We start from the raw sequence: 19,992 nt of genomic DNA, 5'->3' as shown, positions 1-19,992 counted from the left end.
AGTCAGATGCATGAGTTTTAAATAAAAATGTTTATTCTCTTTCAATATAGCTTTTGTTCTATCAGAGCAGAAAAGAGCCTCCGCGCCACTCAGTGCTAAAACCTGGAACTGGAGCTGAGTCGCCATGGCGACCGACAAATGTCTTTACAGTAACATCAGCAGCCTGACACGGAGCCAACAGTCGCTTTGCTCATTAACAGGTGGAGGGGGACGCTGGGATCTGACTTATTTGTGACTCGGACCAAAGTAGCGCAGATTCCCGCCTGTGTGTGTGTGTGTGTGTGTGTGTGTGAGTGTGAGTGTGTGAGATTCTGCTGTGGTGTTAACGTCTCGCTCCAGTTTGGCTGCTGATGAAGTTTTCTGCCACGAAAAGGTCACAAGTTGAGGTAACAATGATTTTTCCTGAATGAACGGAAACGGGGAGGGAGGGGGGGAAAAAAAAAAAAGATTAATAACTCATTCTACCGCATGATGCTGCTTCTCCATGATACAGTTCTAGCTCGACTCATCTCGGTTTGGGTATCGCTTGGAACCTCAACAGAGCAGGTACTATCTCTGATGGAAAAGCAAAAAAAAGAAACGAGTAGAGATGAGCCGTGCTAGAACTGTATAATATAATTTTCCAGTGTAACTAAACCCCCTGTTCTGCAGCTAAATCTGCCCAATGCCTGATTTTGAAGTGGAATGAGAGTTGAGTGAGTGAGGGAGGGAGGAGGAGGGCGGGAGAGTGGGGGCGTGGTCTGGTAGTAAATGTACGTAGTACAAGCCTTGTGATGAAAGATTAGACTAAAATAGTCACTGGCAAAATATGAACGCAGTAGTTAGTAGTTACATAAACCTATTTTTATACAACGTGTATAATTTCAATACTTCAGTTAAAATGTGAAGATTTGCACATCGACATTAACTAGACACATTTTTACACTGGAGAAAGTGGTTTAGGAGTGAAGTTACACTTTAAAAGCTGATCCAAAGTGTCCGTATAAAATAAAAATAAAATATTAAAAAAGGTGTTACCTGCTCTGTGATCATCATGTTGCATTGGAGCTGCTTATTGCCTTTGTGCTGTCTGTGTTGGCGTTTGCTTGTTCCTTCACCACAGGATCTGAGGGACAAAGACACTTTAAAGTGTGTGTGTGTGTGTGTGAAGCAAAAATAACTGACTTGAAAACCGTTTCTCTTCTGTAAGAAGACATATATTTTAGGAACCATAGTTAAGAATATAACTCCTAAAACACTGTAATGACATGAAAATCCAGTGAGTTTAACTATTCACTCGTTAATAACTGCTGCGGTCTGTGGTTTGCCAACCAGCTGATAAATATGTCTTTACCTTGATGTAAAAAACACACTGAAAAGCACTGACACTTTAAACTTTAAATGATGTAGAAAAGAACAGAAAGAAGAAGAGACTCTGTGAGGCTGCAGTACCACTGATAAGAGACAGAGGGAGACAGAGAGCAGGACTGTAGCTAAACTGTGTACAGAGAGAGAGAGATTGATTCACATGCAGCTTTGCTGTGTCCACCTGCTCCACTTACAGAAGTACGGGTGCTGCATGGCCTCGGTGGCCGTCAGCCTCTGCTGGTGGTCGTAGCGCAGCAGCTTGTCCAGCAGGTCCAGAGCCTCTGGACTCACCAGGTGCTGGTTCTCCGACTGGATGAACTGCTCCCAACGCTTCCGCGTTTGCCTGGACACACGAGATCGACTTGTGACGTGCGACGTAAGGCAGACTCTGCTCGACTTTGAATGAATCTCTTGATACTCACTGTCCCAGCAGGTCTTTGAAGCGAGTGTCCAGTTCTATGTGATACTTGTGCAAGTAACCAAAAAGCTCCTCAGTGCCGAGAACCTTAGCGATGCGGACCAGCTGGAGAGCAAAACACATGCAGGCTTGAATGCATTAGTTACAAGTTACATTATAACAGGGTTTTTTCTGAACCAGGTAACCTGGGCGCTGTTACTTTGCTTGTTTCCCCTTAAAAACATCCAATTGATGACACTACACAATATTACCATTTGGCAATACTCTCACCTTTAAACGTAAATACAAGAAACAATAATTTCCCCCTTAGGGAACCTTAGAATGCCCCCTTCTTCCCTAAAATGTTCAAAAGCTCTGCACTGGGAGACCCCACGCCATCCGTGTTGCCCTCGAACTATTTTACCAGATAAGTTTGCGTCAGAGAGGTAAATCAAAACTAAGTACTTCAAACTCGTGTCTGAGCAAGAGAAAATAGGTTAATTTACTTTGGTGCAGGAAAGAAGAGTTTACAAGAGTGGCTTTACCTTTGTGTAATGGCAACATGATGAACATGTTCTTAAGATATCAGAGACTTAAAGGAATACTTCAGCCATTAGCATTTAGCTTTGTATTACTAGAATAGGGGTAGTATTTTTGGAAAATTGCACTTCAAAACCACAGTTTCTGAGTGTCAACCTGAGTTGACACTTGGTCCTGTTGGCCTAACGGTTAGCAAAGATGGCGGACACTGTTTACATTCTGGGAATGAGGTCGACTATGTGTCAGCACCTTATGCAGCCACACTTGAGAGAACATTAACCATCAGCTAAAGTTAAACAAACTCAGTAAAACGACTCAAAGCTGAACAATAACTTCAGGTTTTACACTCACCTGATCGTAGTTGTCCTGACCATGAAAGAACGGTTCCTTCAGGAAGATCATACTGGCCAACATGCAGCCTAGACTCCACATGTCCAAACTGTAATCGTACATCTACAAAAAGAGGGTAAAAAAACCCAACAACAACAACGATGATTTCAGCTGAAGATGAGCTGAAACTAACGCGTGTGGTGCGAGTGACCAGTAACAGCAGATACCTGATAGTCCACTAGCAGCTCTGGGCCTTTGAAGTAACGCGAGGCCACCCTGACGTTGTATTCCTGAGCGGGATGGTAAAACTCTGCCAAACCCCAGTCGATGAGACGCAGCTGCGAAAAAAAATAGTGTACATATGGTACAGACGATTTCAATGCATTAGAAATGGCTTCAACAAAGCTGGAGCCTGGTGCTTAATAAACCTAATAATAAACCTTTCTGAGCTGGTGGTCGATCATGACGTTGTGGGGCTTCACGTCTCTGTGCATGATGCCCATACTGTGACAGTAGTCCAGAGCCTTGAAGAAAAGACATAACTGTTGGTTACCATAGTCTTAATTATTATTATTCTACGAAAAACAAACAATAAATGATAAAAATCTTAGCTGGTTTTCTTTTTTCCCTCCTTATTACAGTGCTTTTTAACGGCGTGAATATCTTTGGTTTGTTTGAAAATAATCCTCATCTTGAGGTTTGGAAAACATCTTATGGACCAAACTCCTGATCGGTTTAACAACAGAAATACTTATAAGTTGCAGAAGTAAAATGAAGTTAAGTAGCTTTTTCCTATTCTTTTTACCTTGAGCAGCTCATACATGTAGTAACGGATATCAAAGTCTGTCAGCTTCTGGTAAAGTTCCTGTCAAAGAGATGAAAGACGTCGATCAATACAAAGTCCAGGCATCTTTCACGTGTCCAACGTCAGCTGAGGGTTATGCACGTGATTATTTATGGTGTCAAAGCGTTTGCATGGATGCTAGTTCTGCATGTCTGATGTTGGCCAAACATAAAAGTACCTTAAAATCTGTGTTATTGATGCACTCAAAGACAAGCGCTGGTGTTCTGGACTGGGAAGAGAGGACAACACAAACGTAACTAAGCAGAGCAGCAGGAAGGTGGAGATCTTCACGATCATCATCATCATCATCACACACAGACACACTCACTCACAGGAGCACAGATGCACAAGCATGACTGGATTATCACTGTCGACGTGCTGATGTGCAGCGAAAAAGGTGGGTTTTGAACTCACCACAGGGTCTTTGACGGTGTCGACCAGGCGGATGATGTTGGTCCCTCCACGCAGGTTTTCAAGGATTTTGATTTCCCTTTTGATCTTCTTCTTTTTGACAGGCTGGGAACAAAGAAATGATCCGCATTGAAGAGAAAGAAATGTAAACTGTGTGTAAAGCGATTTAAAAAAAAACAAAAAATATTCCGACCTTTTCACCTTGTGAAAAAATGTGCCAAATTTGAATGATTAAAATCCAGTTTATTGATTTATTTACATTTTTTTTTGGATTATACAATTTTATCTGTCCGATATAGCCGATCCTGTGATTTTGACCAGTATCGGACCGATACAGATAGGGAGCGTCAGATCGGCTCATCACTAGTTTTATTATTAGGAAATGTGCAAATGATGTACAGCGCTCACCTTGAGGATCTTCACCACCACCTTCTCACTGTTGGTCACATTTATGGCCTCGAACACTTCACTGTACTTCCCTCGACCAAGCTTACGCACCAGCTGGTAGTTGTCTTGATTGCTGAAGAGAAACAGAGGGTAACATTTTGATAATGACTTGAATTTCATCAGAAGAACAAGTGAGCAAAACAACAAGAATCCATTTATGTTGAGAGAACAACATGGATAACCACTTGTGATTTATGTTTCACTGAAGATTACTGTAAAGTGGTGGGAGAAGCATGTTTCTGAAACTCAAAAATAACGACATTATCCAGTCCCTATAAAGTGCAATTCATGATATTATTGCTATATCTTGTTTAGTCACACGAGAAATCAAATGATCCAGCAGTAATAAAATATGTTCAAAACAAAAAACACACTGAACTGTACCTCCAGTTTGGCACATGTGCATCATAGTCCCAGTATTCTCTATTCTTCTGTGTGTTGACATCGGTGTACACCCGAGCCTTGCTGCTGGCCGGCGTTGACCCAGGCATTGCTGAAACTGACGCTTCACCTCCTGCTGAACACTTGACTGCTCGATACTGGAGGGCTGCGCAGCGACTCTCCAGAACACGCGGCTCTAAGATCGTTGTGCTGTGCTTATTAGCATTGGCTTTGGTCGATTGTGGCCTCTGGTGAATGGCGCCGAGCTGTTCCGATGCAGTCGTCGTGCAGACGGACAGAGCGATGAGGACTGAGCGTGTGAAGCCCCTGAGCAGGACGCGTGGCAGGATGGGACGAAGACCTGCCAGCTGCAGACGGACAAGAGCAGAGAGAGCGATGAATTGTCTCTGAATAACCAAACTATGTTAAGTCATTTTCTCAGACTAAGTGGCAAACTGGAAACAACGAACAATAAATAAAGTGTCAAACATTGCACCTTGTGCCACTCTCACATAGCATCAAAGAAACCCATTGGAAGTTCAAAGGGAGCATGAGAATGAGGATGCAAGGTGGTTTAAATGACTTTGAACATGATAAGCGAACCAACTGACAGGAAAGGATTAAGAAATGGGGGAGGAGTTTGAACTGTGATTTAGGACTTAAAAATATGATTGGGAACTTCGGGCTATGGAGTGCAGAATTGGACATTCTGCCGGACGTTAAAGGAAGAAAAGAAGAAATAAGCAGTATTACATTATGAAAGAAGTGGGATCATTGTCGAGGAAACTCCTGTTCAGTTACTAAAAACTTTGATTCAGTCACCCAAGGCACCCATTCAGAAAGATGGCTGCCAAAAAAAGGCTGACCAGTTTCAAATAAGAAGGGAGAAAAAGCTAATTCTTTGAGAAAACCTGGAGAGACTTTGAGATTCTTTAAAGTATGAAATCTGTTCATCATGAGAAGATAACGCAAGAAGAATTAGAAGACTCCAAGGAGGAGCAATGGGAAGATATGCTACTGTCCAACTGTCATGATGTACTGAAGGAGCCAAGGACTATCCCTGTGGACACAACCACTATATGAACTGGGACACAAGAGTATGAGAGGAGGATCTACAGCTGTCCTCTGTGAAGGACACTCAGACAAAGGCCTGAGCTGATGAAAAACACTTTGTTAGCAGAATAAGTGGAGCAGCTGAAGAAGACTATACTCCCAGTTGCTCCTGCTGATGACTGCTATGCCGGAGCTGAAGATGACAATAACCAGGGCATTGTTGTGGCCTTCAAGCATTAGTAGTGGCTGCAGCTGCACAAGGGTGAACATTTGAAAAAAAGATGTGGAGTTCCTCAGGGTTCTATTTTGGGACAAAAGTCTTTATTCTGTGTTTTATTTTGAGAATTCTTTAATATATTTTAATATACTTTAGCCTGCAAGGGGGAGCACTGAATTGTGAAAAAAGTGCAGAACATGCAAGATTCTGAACCTAATGAGATTCTTAACTTTGAAGAGAGCAAGAATCCAGAAGGAGTAGGAATGAGGATGAGAATAAAAGATTGAGGATGTGAAGAACTGTGATAAAAGTACTTTAAACTGTGGAGGACAGCATTATACCTCTGTGTATACAGCCTGATCAGAACTGGATCAGATATGTATATTCTGTTAAAGATACTGTAAAATGACAATAAATTACATAATAACAATTAGAGCCACCTCATCTTTTGCTCCGTCTTAAACTAATTTCTCTATACAAGTGCCAGGAGTTTATGTGAGGAAGAGGATGACGAGGAGAGAGTACATTATCATATTGGGAATAAATCTCGAGTTGTACTTGGAATAAAAAGTTTGGGAACCATTGCCTTAGGTGTGCTTTGCACCTAATCAAGTGGCCAGTGGGTGCATTTTTTATCATTCAGTAGAACATAAACGGGCAGTTTCACTACATTTGTTGATGCTTCTCTATTAAACCTTGAATACTTTTAGTTTGCGTGCATTAAAATCGCTTGGGGATCATGAACGACTTGCAGGTGTCGTGTTGAATTGTGTTCCCTGTCTCAAACAGTTGGATCCTCTCACCAATGAAGACCTGCAAACCATTTTATCACAGCCCCCCAAAACTGTGTGTGTAGCCCGTCACGACACACACACACGGGCCTTTACCAACAGCCACAAACCTATCGAAACCACAAACAAGCTCGTTTAACCGTAATACTACTGGTTACAGGTAACAGGTCACCTCAACGTGTGTCCCAATCTGCGCGCATGAGCATCGATTAATATAATTTCATAACTAGCTAGCACTTACGGTGACCTAGCTAACTTAGCTATACATTTTTTTAAAAAAACAGGAAAATTACAACCTCGCGTGCAGAAGGTTGATCAATATGAGCAGATATATTGCATTATTCTGTATAATGTGCATGGGTGAATTGTGTACGAGTGGAATCAGCGGCATTAGTAAAAGTAGGAATCAATAAGAGGCTACAGTTAGCCGGCTAACCTCTTCGTAGCTACACCGGAGCTCAACGGAAGTTAGCTCGTTAGCACCGGCGGGACGTCGTCCTCTCCGCGCAGTGACGAGGCACCATCGGCTCTGTAAAGGCCGATAACCGGTGTAAAATCAGCAGGACCAGAAATGCGATGGTGGTACGTCCGGAGAGGTGGCGGTGGTCCCCGAAAAGGAGCTTGAGGACCTGCCCTTTCGCCGTAAACATCCCCCGGAAGTGAACCAACAGCTCTGTGACCCGGGGGGACTAGGAGCGGTTATCAATTACCGGCAGGTGGGTTCAACCGTGGAGGGACAATGTACATGTATATTATCGGAAATCGACAAAAAAAAATGTAACTAACCGTTAGTATTACACGCAAGTGACTTGAAAATGTTCAGTCCTAGTGATTTATGAAGTGCCACATGACCTCATGGTTCATAACTAAGAATTGTTTTTCATCACTGATTACATTAAATAATAATTATTTTATTCATATGTGAATATATACATATACATATATATATATATTTCTACTGCCCATGAGTATGTTTGTATTAGTGTATAATTTCTTTAAAATAATAAAGTTCTCACAACCTCAAGAGTTCCATTTACATTGGAAGTCAGAACTGGGAGTGACCCACCTGAGTTCCATACGTTCCAGAGAGAAGCCCCAAAAAAAAAAACTATTAGTTTAAAAGCAGTTGATAACAACGCTCTACACGAACACATCCACAGATAAAACACATACATTACTATGTGTATGAATGATTTACTGTGAAACAGTAAACAAACAAATGAGACAGCAGTGTTTGTATAAACGCAGCCTTTCCATACTTACTTAAGCAAGGGCCTTGCTTTATGAAGGCTGCCGTCTTGCACCGCCATGTTTCTACGGGAGCTTGAAGGGACAAACGAGGCCGAGAGTGCGTTTTGAACCAGAAACGTACTAAGCAAACAATGCTTGAATAGAGGAGTGAGGGAAGGCGACTTGCATTTGTTCCAATCTTCATTTCCAGCTGTAGATGTCACTAATTATTACACACTGGACCTCTGAGGCATATTTTTGTCTCACTAGCATCATTGATTGTAATCCTTTGTAAAGGAATTTTTGAAACTCTGCACCGCATTGCAGTTTATGTAAAATAAATAATAAACTCTCATAGTCCGACATTAATCACTTTTATGGACTTTTGGGTTAAGCCTGGCAATATGCTGCCTTTTCCCCTTGTTCTTATCGTGAACAGCCATCTTGGACGCTGGTTAACACTTTATGGATATTTTGGACAAAATCTTAAATTAATAATGCAAATAATATGCAGCTCTAGTGTAGTAAACAATGTACACCTTTTGTTTTCTTAAGGGTGGTTTATTTTAATTCTGTTTATAATATGAACAGGACTCTATAATCGATGATATCCATATGTGTAAATCCAACATCGCTACACCTGTTAAGTCATTCCCGCAATAGGCTTTTGAGGGAATGAGCCCCGTCACTCGCCGCCGATATTTCCTTTGACCATGATTTCTGAAGCCTTCTTTTAAATATACTGCAAAGATTGTACAGAATATAGAAAGTCACACGTTGAACTAAAGTACACACATTTATACTTTATCCCTGGTTTGAACCAACACATAAGTCGCAACTTTGAGGCTACGTATATTCATCTGCTGAACTTGTGGTCTGGACCAGGAAGAGGCTAGAATCCCGTGAGGATGTTACAAGGCCAATTCTTCTTCTTCCAAAAAAAATAAAATAAAATAAAGCAGTAATAACTGGAGGAAAAAAACAATACTTTTGTTAGATCTATCACACAGTAACTAATGCAGCTAGTTTGTGGCAAGTTAGCAAGCCAACGCTCGTTTTGTCGGGTTAAACGTTGTGACAATCGATTGGGAACTGAAATTAAAGTGCTTGCCAAATACAGCAAGCTCATTCATAGTGAATACAAAAGCATGTAACATAAGCACTATACAGTTTTTCAATGTTTACATAAGCGTATACACACAAATCTATAATATAACAGAGTTGACTATGCCATGAATCAGTAGTCATAAATATTACATTGTGCATATTCTATTGCACATGTCAAGTGTATGTATGACATGATAGGTATGGGTTAGTTACCTAGATGTCATTGTTTTAATACAAAGATGCAACAACACAGATTTCATAGGACACAGGCTATACATGTTCACAAATCCACTGTTTTTTTTCTTCGTCTTCTTCTTCTTCTTACAATGATCTCCTAAATAAACCAAAACTATAATACAACAGTGATATCCAAGTGTGATAAATATTCATGCACAAACAGATGATAACTACCTAAGATCTAGTATGTGAAAATATACTGCTGCACAAGCCAGCCGCTGCATACTGACGGGAGGGTTTTTTTTCGTCTACACGAGATATGAAATGAACAAAAACACAAGAGGAGTGATCGGTTAAAAACAAAACAAACACAAAAAAAAAGGCACGTGGATTTTTAAAAAGGAGCTTGACATGAGCACAACCGTTATCCGACGACTGCCTGAAACTTCATCTCAACTCACTCAACAACAGAATCAACAGCCACAAAACAGACGACCACATGCAACCACAGAATAAGGTCCCACTCGGCACTGGACATAATCAAGATCATCCCACATTTGACGTTAAAAAACGTTTTCACACCCTGCACGTGTTCAGAAAGAAGAGGGATCCTGATCCACTTTGTTGAGTTACTGTGTTTTGCCTTTTACTCGGTGAGGGATGAGGATGAACAGAGTCTTACAAGTCTTACTAGAAATTATCAAAGATAATTAATGGGTGAACGTTTTTAACTACAAATGGGTGAGTGGAGGCTGGCACACGTTGCTTTGAGAGGAAAGAAGTCTACAATGTAGTGCGGGGACGGGAGAGTGTCACAACTCATGGAATGCACGGAGCTTCAGAAAAACTCTCCCCCTCTGCGGTGTGTTGAACCGTGTGCTCCTGCAAAGCTGTGAGGTCAACAAAACGCTCCCCACACCATACACACTTAAACTGCGTCTCCCGCGAGTGCACGCTCTGGTGCTTGGCCAGGTGCTCGCGCTGCTTGAAGCTCTTGTCGCAGCTGGCGCACTTGAAAGGCTTCTCCCCGGTGTGAACTCGGCGATGGCGCTGCAGCTCAGACGAGTACCTGAAGCGCTTTTCACAGTCGGGACATTTCAGTGGCTTCTCCCGGGTCGGGTCGCAACGGTGCTGGACGAACTCGGACGACGAAACAAAGCGCTTGTCGCACAGGGAGCATTTCAGCGGTTTCTCTGTGCAGTGAGAGTTCTGGTGGCGCTGCAGAGTCGAATTCTTTTTGTAGCCTTTGCCACACACGTCGCACTTGTAGGGCTTCTCCACTTCACCACCACACTTGTGCCTAAGCAGTTCTCCCGACTGGCTGAAAGACTTCTGGCAGGACGCACATTTGAAAAGACTCTCCATACCGTGAACCTGCTGGTGGTAAAGCAGGTGAGACGGCTGAAGGAATCCTTTATCGCAGAGGTTACACTTAAAAGGGCGATCAGCTGGATTTTTATGAGTGCGGCGGTGGCGTACGAGAGCGTACTGCTGCTTAAAGCTCATCTGGCACTCCTCACACTGGAAAGGTCGCTCCTCAGAGTGGGTGCGCTCATGTTGCCGCAGGTCGGAAGGCCGCTTGAAGCTCTTTCCACAGGAACCACAGCGGAACGGCCTCTCGCCTTCAGGCTGGCATTGATGGTGCAGGAGCTCGGACGACTCTTTAAAGTGCATCTCGCACAAATTGCACTTGAAAAGGTGCTCGCCCGAATGAGCGTACATGTGCCGCACGAGGTGAGAGCGGTGCTTAAAGCTCTTCTCGCAGACGGCACATTTGTACGGCCGCTCAGAGCTGTGAGTGCGCTGGTGGTGTGCCAGGTGTGAAGACTGGCTGAAGCTTTTATCGCACGTGTCACATTTGTATGGCTTTTCACCCGTGTGCACTCTTTCGTGGCGGGTCAGCTCTGACAGATGCCTGAATGCCTTGTGGCACACTGAGCACTTGTACGGCCTGTCCGGGGCAGAGGCTTCAAACGAAGGCGGTGACGAGGCACTGATGACGCCGCCGCCACCGGATGTCTCGCCGGTGGAGGGTTGCTGAGGGTTGGCAGCTGACGAGGTTGGGGTGACGTTTCCAGACCCGGGCCGGTAGGTCTTCTCACAGATGGAGCACTTCATCGGGTTGTTCCCGTTGCCGTGCGAGTTGTGATGCTGAGCCAAGGACGTGAGCAGCGAGAAGCCCATTTTACACACACCGCACACAAAAGGCTTCTGCTCCACCTGCACACACTGATGCTCGAGCAGGTCCGTCGCCTGGCTGAAGATCTTCATGCACTGCGTACACTGGAAGGAGCGGTCCTGGGTCACCATGCACTGGTGCTCGTGAGGGTTGGCCAAGTGAGAGATGTCATGACCGCAGGCTCCACATTTGTGCCCTCTCTCGCCCCCTACCTGTAGGCCCGGCTGCTGGGCTTGAACCGCGTGCTGCTGGCCGTGTTGCGGCTGCTGCAGGGAGGCATCCGGCTGCAGGACCACACCGTACACGGTGCAGCCCAGGGGGTTGTCGGCCGTCTGGGCCAGCGTGTGCACAACAGAGGGTGGAGCCACTGCGTGTTGCTGCTGCTGCCACGCCTCCGTCATCCTTCCACTTCGCATGCAGGGACTCAGTGCTCAGGAGATACTGGAGGGTGGATGTGGTTGGAGAAATACGAGTGGCACGCCGAGAGAAGCCAAGTGCTATTTCTGCGTTTACACACCTCCTCTGAGATAAGTAAGAAAACCTGCAGGGAAAATCAAAGAACAATAATATGAACAGTATGACTACATAAAGGAACACCATCATTATTTTTCTAAGTTAATACAGGACGCTAATATAACAGTCCTGAAGGGCTGCAACTAAGGATTATCATCATCATTGATTGTTCTGTTGCATGTCATAACTGGTTTGGTCCATAAAATGTTGAAAAACCGTTACCTGGAAATGATAAATGTTCTCAGTGATTCAGTGTTAATGATTTTTCCTTATATGCAGCGAAGAAACTAGCAAATATTCACATTTAAGAAGCTGAAAAATCAGAAAACTTGCCCTACAGTCTAGTACATTTCTGCATTACATAGATCAGTCTAATGTAACGAGAATTTGAATACGTAATTTTAAGTCTCTCAAATGTGAGAACTGGTGGCATTACACAATTATACATGGAATATTTTGCAGGCGTGGATGGAAACCTTACAATATAAAGGTTTCACATTGTAAACTAGACTAGAGGTAGATCAATTAATAAGCCGGATGTTGCCATTAGCCACTTATTATTTATGAATAGGGCAATTATAACAAATGATGCATTTTATGCTAACAATTTCTTTACATCCAAAAGTTAATTTATGTTTTTTTGGCAACTTGTTTTGTGCATTAAATAGTTTATACATAATTCTTTATTGAAAATACTGTCTATAAATGCACTGCAGTACAGACATAAAATGTAGATGAGAGAGAGACAGACAATTAGTGTTGTTCAATCAATCAAGGTTCCTGAATTTTTTTGGAATCTTTGTTAACATTATTATTATAACATTTATATTTCATCGGATGAAAGAATCAGCCAAATATATGGAAAAACCAATATCAATCGACCCCTTAACGTTATTTACTGAGGAAATATACTTGGTACTTGGAAGCATCATTATCTCTTATTATGAATCAGTGCCGAAAAATCAAGAAAAACCCATCTCATTCGTCAGTATTTGCCTCTTGCTCATACTTAGTTACTTAGTTTCTTGCTCATACTTAGTTAAATACATGTTAATTTGAGGACAAAGACGCCAACAGCACTAACAGAGTGGTAAATATTAAAATGTAAAAATGATCTATCCATCAAAATCAGCCGGAGAGGCGCTGAAAAACAGCTGATTTCTGCAGTGCATCTCTATCTCCACAGTTTTACCACAGGGTTAGGGCTACCGCACTTAATGTGGATGCCGCCCCCACCACCACCGCCGCCACCACTGGACTTAATGAGTTCTGTATGAAACAGACACACTTGTTCCACGTGATTTTATTTTTCAAAGAAAAACTATCATGCAAAGTTGCTTTTTTTTATGTACGATCAAAATGTTCCAGCTTCCTAAATGTGAATATTTTCTTGTACAGTGAATATGATAAAATTAAAAAAAGACAGTAAGAAAGATTTGGGTTCAAGGACAAAACAAGACATTTGAGAACACAATTTTCCAGACAAACCAACTTAGTCAAATGATATCAATCAAACATGAAATTAATCATTGAATCTATTTCATCGAATTATTGATACAAAACAAGACAATGATCATTTACTTTTGATAATCAATGTGTGTAAGTAAGTATTTTCTGATTTCATTGCTCCATACAACAAACAACCATAACATAGCATATTTTTTGTTTTGGGACAGACTAAGACATTTGAAAACATTATTATTCCAAATATTTGAGAACACCGAGCACCATTCGTTTACGTTTTCTGGTTATGAACCAACCAACTTATTGATGAATTGAGAAAAAAACGCCAATTGAACATGAAAATAATCATTAGTCGCAGCCCTAATCTAAATTCCAATTAATTTTTCTTAAAAGAATTAAAGTCATACAAAAAAGATAATTAAACTAGAAAATGTGGCTACAATCCGTTATTAATCAACTACTGATTTCATCATCAACTACTTTGATCATCGACTTGAGTGTCTTTTAAAGTTCTCTGATTTTTCAGCATCTTTCTAGTGAATATCTTCTGATTTCTTAGCTCCATACAACAAAGAACTCATTTTTGGCTGAAAATATTATCATTCCGAGGATTGGAAAACGCTAACCACCATTTTTCTTGACATTGTTTGGACCAACCAAGTTATCAATTAATCGAAAAACTAACAGAAAGACAATCAAACATTAAAATAATCATTAGTTGCAGCCTCAACCTAAATTCCAATGCATATTTATACTTCATGTAATAATAACATTATCACATTAAAAATAATTACGGGTAATAATAATTACAGCCCTTAATCATAAAACGCCAATAATAGAGCAATCATTTGTGTCAGTCCTGAAATAAAAACACCCCGGTTTAGCTACAAAGGCCGCAATCCGAGTCCTGCGTTACGATTAAAACAAATTTAACTGCACTGCTATCGTATAAATCACTCTGGTGTTAATAGAGCTGTTAACAGATACATGTTTGCTCCCGAGGCCTAGTTTAATTACAGGAAATCTACAAAACAAAAATATAACAAGGGCAAATACCCAAAACTGGGCTAGGTCTATTTCCTGAAAAGCTAAAAGGGGTACGTAGTGGTAAAAGAACGTCTCATTGAAATGCGGGGTTTTACGTTAAACCGTGTCTTCGTCCCACTCACAAACATTTTTTATATTTACCGTTTACTTTCACGCAGGTGTGGGTGATGTTTAACGTACAGAAATACGAACGGTTCGTCTGCTACCAGACGCTAGTTTGTCGGCTACAGCGGCGGAGCTAACGGCTAACAGCTAAGGCGCTAACAGCTAATGCTAAGCAAACAGCTGGACCTCCGTTCACATTATCTCCATCGATCTCACATCACAAGCCACATTTACGGTATCAGTCTCTCCCGAGCTGCACGACATGCTAACTGGACTACAGGGAGGCGTGAGCCGGCGGCTCTACCGGGAGCTCACAGGCGGAGTCGCCTCAGCTAAGAAGCGGTTTTTATGTAAAGCGAGGCTCCGCTGCAGACGGACCCCGAATCAAACTAGGCCTCCCCGGAGCTGCAGGGGGAAATCCGCCTCCCGATGCAGAGCTCCTCGTATATGTAAAAAACAACAACAACAATATTTACACAAAAATACGATTCACGCAAACATACCTGAGGTGATTATGGGCGGTTTTCGCTGCCGTCGCCAGCCTGAGGTCGATAGCTTTCGATTTGTCTGGGGCTCGGAGCACCGGCGGTGGAAGGGATGCGGTTGAAGCCGGACGCCATCCTCCTGCAGACGGACGGACACCGGAAACCGCCACGCAGCGATCTGCCGCCGCCGCTGCTGCTGTTACAGCCCCGACATGTACCACGTTGACCGAGAAGTCCGAAACAATCCGGGGATGAAATAAAATCGCTCCAAGGGCTCGACTGCAAAAGATTCCGTCAGATTTTTTTATAAAGGAGAATACGAGCCGATATCAGCATAGGCGTTTCTCAAGTGTGACACCAGGGGGCAGTGTTTCACACATTCACCCACACACTGACCTACAAAACTGCCATAGATAGTCTTGTATAAAGTATCTTATTAAAGGGATACTAGAGTAAAAAGTACAAGTATGTTACAAGAGATTACTGTTAGAATTTGAAGTAACTTTTCATAATATTACTTAAGTAAAAAAAAGTCTTAAAGAATATGTCTTTTACTGTATCAAAAGTAATTTTCTGATATAAAAATGTACTTAAGTTTTCGAGGTAAAAGGTATTGAAAAAGTGAGCATTTAGGTTTGGCTCAGTGGTAGGGCGAGTTGTCTTTCAACTGGAAGGCTGTGGGTTTAATTTCTGGCTCTGCTAGTCTATATGTGTCCTTGAGCAAGACACTTAACCCCCATGTTGAAGCCTGTGAACGGGTGAATGACAAAACTGTAGTGTAAAGCAGCTCATCAAGACAGACCATAATACCAACTCTTCTTCTGATTTTATTTGATTGTAACAAGTAACAAAGATAGTTATTGGAAATGTAGTGGCGTAAAAGTTGCTAGGATTAGAAATATAAATATTTTGGTTCTAAAATCATTTTGTGTCACAGTTCCATCACGATTTTGCTGCCATTTATGGTGAACGTGTCAGGCAGCAGAAGCATCATGTAATGCACTGCTTTATAAATAAAGGCCCCAAAATAAATCATTTTGGTTAGGGCCCCAATAAGGCTGGGGCTGGCCCTGCCATTATTTCACTGTCAGACCTCCTTCTACTTTGAAACTAAAGCTTGGTAACCACTCACTCTCACACCAAAGTCCATTGAAAAAGAAAATCAACAATTTTAGCTCATTTGACATTTGAAAACGTCACTTTGACTCTCGTCGTCTCCGAAATTCTTGCTGCAAACTTTGACTGCCAAATGGAAGGTGGAGACATTTCATCTTATTTTTTGTTCACCATCAAATTGTCATCATACTATGTTTTTAGCGAAACTCATCAGTGTATTAACATTGTTGTCTTTCTGGTCTTTGGTTATTAACTTCACCTCAAGAGAGGTGTAATTAGCTGTAATATGCAGCTTCACCACTAGATGTCACTATAATCCACTCACCCAACCTTCGTGAGACAGCCCAGTTAACATTCACTGCTTTTACACAGTAAACCTCAGAAAAACCACAGTAGGACCTTTTCTGGCTCAAACACTGACCTTGACAGGACAAGTAGTCCTCATGAGACCAAAAGCTGGTCCTAATGAGGCAGAACCTAATTTCTGAGGAACTGGATTAGGCAAATTGGACACTCTAAATCAGGGGTCTGCAATCAGTGGCTCGAGATCCACAACATTATTTAAATGATTTTCTTTAAAGTGGACACTTCTTATATAGAGATCAAGGCAATAAATAAAAGTGTTTTCCACAAATAATGGAAGGACTCAATAGATCTACAAAGTTATGTGGTTTATTTTAAGGTAGGCCAACACGTATTCTCCTTATTACATGATATCGTCTTCATTTTATTGGTTCGAAATTAATTATAATTGGGGCGGAGAGGGGTCAAAAATGGCTCATCTGATTCTTGAGGTTGCAGACCCGTGCTCTAAATCGACCGTAGGTGTGAGCGCTTGTTTGTCTCTATGCAACCCTGGGTTAGGATTAGGCATTAAGTGGTTATGGTTAAGGTTAGTGATAATGCTATGTTTAGGCTGTACAAACGAATGGACGTAAATGCAGTCTTAAAGGTGAGTGCCGTGAAGTCCATGTCCATATTTCCACGTGCATTTAAAGCTGCAGTATGCGACATTCTGCCTGGATGTTCTCTTAAATCCAAAAGCAGTTTAGGGTACTGAGCTTTTACAGGGGCCTCCTTCTACTTGGGGCCCCAGGGTCTTTGCCTTCAATATTCCTCAGCTCCACTACGATCACAAGACCCTTTTCCACCAGAGGAAGCTTATATACGTACTACAGTTTTTTACTCAACACCTAAACAACTTTATTTAACAATGGCTATCCAGACATGAACATATATATATACATGTATATATATATACATATATATATGTATATATATATATATATATACATATATATATATATATATATATATATATATATATATATATATATATATATATATATGTATACGTATAAATGGGCCTTTATTGTTAATTGGGAAATGATCTGAGTTCTACGACTACTGGCCATACAGTTTATCACACTACCCACGTTTAGCTGTAGCAGTAGCATGGAAGTGGGCATAGTATTTCAGTTGCAAAAGAAACTCCCATTCTGAAGCCTGAAAATCCGCAAATTGACTGACGCCATGTCAGTTTTTGAAGCCAGAAATTCACATTCGTCACCTACAACCAGGCTCCATGCCAGCTAGTACTCTGGTTTTCAACAAGTTGCGCTTTATTTTCTTCTAAATGGGAACATCATTTACTAAATCAACATCACGTTCTATTGAAGAAGAGCTGAAACTAGTCATAGAGACCTTTAACTCCTCATTAACTCCTGAGGAAAATGTATACAGATGTTATAAATCAAGTGCGACGTAGAAGCTCATTTTCCCATAGACTTCCATTTAAATTGACTTCTCTGCAACCAACGGAGTCGCCTCTCGCTCCTCTGTTGGTTAATACAGAGCGACTTCTGTTTCCACCACATAAGTGCAAAACATTGAGCTGCATCAAATCCCATCACTCCTGTTTTTCTTAAATTTAATTTCTCCCGGCCGTTGTTCTATGTTTTGGTTGTGTTTACCCACAATGCCCTGCATTGAAGTCCACTTCCTGCATTTGGTTCACTTGAAGCGAACCGAGACCTAGGTTTTTAGGCCGACCAGAGTTTGCTTCTTTGGTGCACATCAGAGTTCGGTTGCACGTTCACATCTCCTCAAACAAACTGGACCTTCCGAGCAAACAAACTAGGGTTCTGGTGTGAATGAACCCATATGTGTCCCTGTGATGGACTGGCTATCTGTCCAGAGTGTACCCCGCCTTTTGCCCTGTCAGCTGAGATTGGCACCACGACCATAGAAATAGACGATGGATGAATTGATGGGTGGAGTCGCCCCCTGGTGGATGAGTGCTACTTCCATCCTACGTCCTGGGCTTTTAAACCTGAAGACTATGTCCGTTTTTAATTAAAGTCAATGAGCAGTAGCAGCATTCGCAGTCGTAGAAGTGTCAGCTGCAGTTTTTGTTGATGTCGGAATAATTTGAGACAGCAGCAATAACCACACCAAAACGTCGTTAATTTCAAACATTTCATTATTTTCTCCACATTAACTTTGAAACAACCTCATAAACCAAAGAGTAAGAAAGAGCATGCTCGGGCATGCAATGATGTCACAACATGATGATGCCACTGGGTGCGAAGTATAAAACATACAGTAGCAGTAGAGTTTTTTGTTTTTTTTTCTTTTATATCATTCATAAACTCGGGACATTCTCGGTATCCACTGAGAGTTAGAAGCGAGCGTTTATTTTACACTGCTCTCCGCGTCTCGTGTAGCCTTGTGTTGCTGGATAAAAGAGACGAGAGGGAGAAACTCACAAACTGACACCAGGCTGAGCAGGCGAAACAAACATGCTGGAAAAAATATCTCATCTGGCCCGAAAAAACGTGTCTGGTAGACACCCCGGCGTTCCCTTTATGAAGGGGCTGGGAGTGAGAGACAGAGAGAGAGACAGAGAGAGAGAGAGAGAGAACAGTGCATGCCATTTCAGGGTTGAGAGGAAGTTTTGCATGTAGGAATGGCGGGCGTGGGGGGCGGGGTTAATCCCTCGTTTCTCCGGCCTTATCCACACGGAAACACAACTTTCCAGAAACAATTGTTTTTTTTCTTTTGCATTTCTAAAAAAAAGGTCTGCCGTCCAAACTCGTTGTCGTACATGTGAGCCTTTAGGCTACGCTCAGATTACCAGCCACTCTTCAAATGTCCAAATCCAATAAAATCCACTTCACCGCATATCAGATTTGATGGTCCGCGTTTACAGCGAGCACGTTTCTGCACTGTAGAAAACAGCACGCATGCGCACAAACACATTTTCACATGCAGAGAGTGCATATTTGTGAGTCCACTTGATGTCGAAGTGGGAGATATGTTTTACGATTATTTGAACCTTTATTGATCCCCCACAGGGGGAAGTTAGAAATAGTCGCTATCCCTACGAAATTTGTGGGCGGGATTCAGCTCTCGAGGTTCAACATTCTCCTCCACTGTTGTTTCATTTTGCTGTGTTGCAGGCACAGGGCAACTGCGCGGATTCTGATATGACTTCTCTCCCTCATGCACTATATAGACAAAAGTTTTTGGCCACACTTTAAGCTAAGTATTGAATTCAGGTGTTTCAATCAGGCTTTGGTATCTCCAATGAAGTACAATCTAAAGGCCCTGGTATACTTCTGCGCACATGTCACATGCGTCACATATCGCGGACCCTGGTGTACTTGCGCGTCAGGGTCCTGAAGTATATCCCACTTCACCATCGGGTGGCGGTACAAGTCTGGACGCAAGAGGGAATAGGACGCATTCCTACCAACGAAGAAGAGAACGATGCTACAGCTCCCTCGGACACGTCTGGTTCGAGCGGCTC

At 42.2% G+C, this 19,992-nt stretch overlaps 2 protein-coding genes across 3 annotated transcripts; both read right to left on the bottom strand.

The window, feature by feature from the left end:
- Window positions 1-15: 15 nt before the first annotated feature.
- Window positions 16-7,434, bottom strand: LOC122772039 (casein kinase II subunit alpha'-like). Of its 2 annotated transcripts, none has more exons than XM_044029674.1 (13): window positions 7,195-7,434; window positions 4,701-5,065; window positions 4,278-4,389; window positions 3,873-3,974; window positions 3,637-3,687; window positions 3,420-3,479; window positions 3,055-3,138; window positions 2,842-2,952; window positions 2,636-2,737; window positions 1,770-1,870; window positions 1,542-1,690; window positions 1,018-1,105; window positions 16-555 (listed from the first exon to the last, which is right to left on the bottom strand). In XM_044029674.1, exons 2-12 carry the CDS (start codon window positions 4,805-4,807, stop codon window positions 1,032-1,034), a joined length of 1,053 nt encoding a protein of 350 aa, XP_043885609.1. In that variant the 5' UTR covers window positions 4,808-5,065; window positions 7,195-7,434; the 3' UTR covers window positions 16-555; window positions 1,018-1,031. The 2 variants fall into 2 exon arrangements, with proteins under 2 accessions (XP_043885609.1, XP_043885608.1); XM_044029673.1 differs by having other exon boundaries at window positions 16-402.
- Window positions 7,435-8,771: 1,337 nt separating this feature from the next.
- LOC122772745 (zinc finger protein 319) lies at window positions 8,772-15,413 on the bottom strand. The gene is made up of 2 exons (XM_044030991.1): window positions 15,084-15,413; window positions 8,772-11,992 (listed from the first exon to the last, which is right to left on the bottom strand). The coding sequence occupies exon 2, from the start codon at window positions 11,865-11,867 to the stop codon at window positions 10,092-10,094; it is 1,776 nt and encodes a 591-aa protein (XP_043886926.1). The 5' UTR covers window positions 11,868-11,992; window positions 15,084-15,413; the 3' UTR covers window positions 8,772-10,091.
- Between the last annotated feature and the right edge of the window lie 4,579 nt (window positions 15,414-19,992).

Source organism: Solea senegalensis, linkage group LG7 (assembly GCF_019176455.1).
Source record: "Solea senegalensis isolate Sse05_10M linkage group LG7, IFAPA_SoseM_1, whole genome shotgun sequence".
Classification (NCBI taxonomy): Eukaryota; Metazoa; Chordata; class Actinopteri; order Pleuronectiformes; family Soleidae; genus Solea; species Solea senegalensis.
This window is presented reverse-complemented; position numbering and strand designations above follow the sequence as displayed.

Coding starts and splice junctions, on each gene's coding strand:
- LOC122772745 (XM_044030991.1), bottom strand. CDS start 11,867: ATGCGAAGTGGAAGGATGACGGAGGCGTGGCAGCAGCAGCAACACGCA.
- LOC122772039 (XM_044029674.1), bottom strand. CDS start 4,807: ATGCCTGGGTCAACGCCGGCCAGCAGCAAGGCTCGGGTGTACACCGAT. Junction 2,953..3,054: donor TCGACCACCAGCTCAGAAAG/GTTTATTATTAG, acceptor TTTTTTTCGCAG/CTGCGTCTCATCGACTGGGG. Junction 1,871..2,635: donor GTCAGGACAACTACGATCAG/GTGAGTGTAAAA, acceptor TTTGCTCTCCAG/CTGGTCCGCATCGCTAAGGT.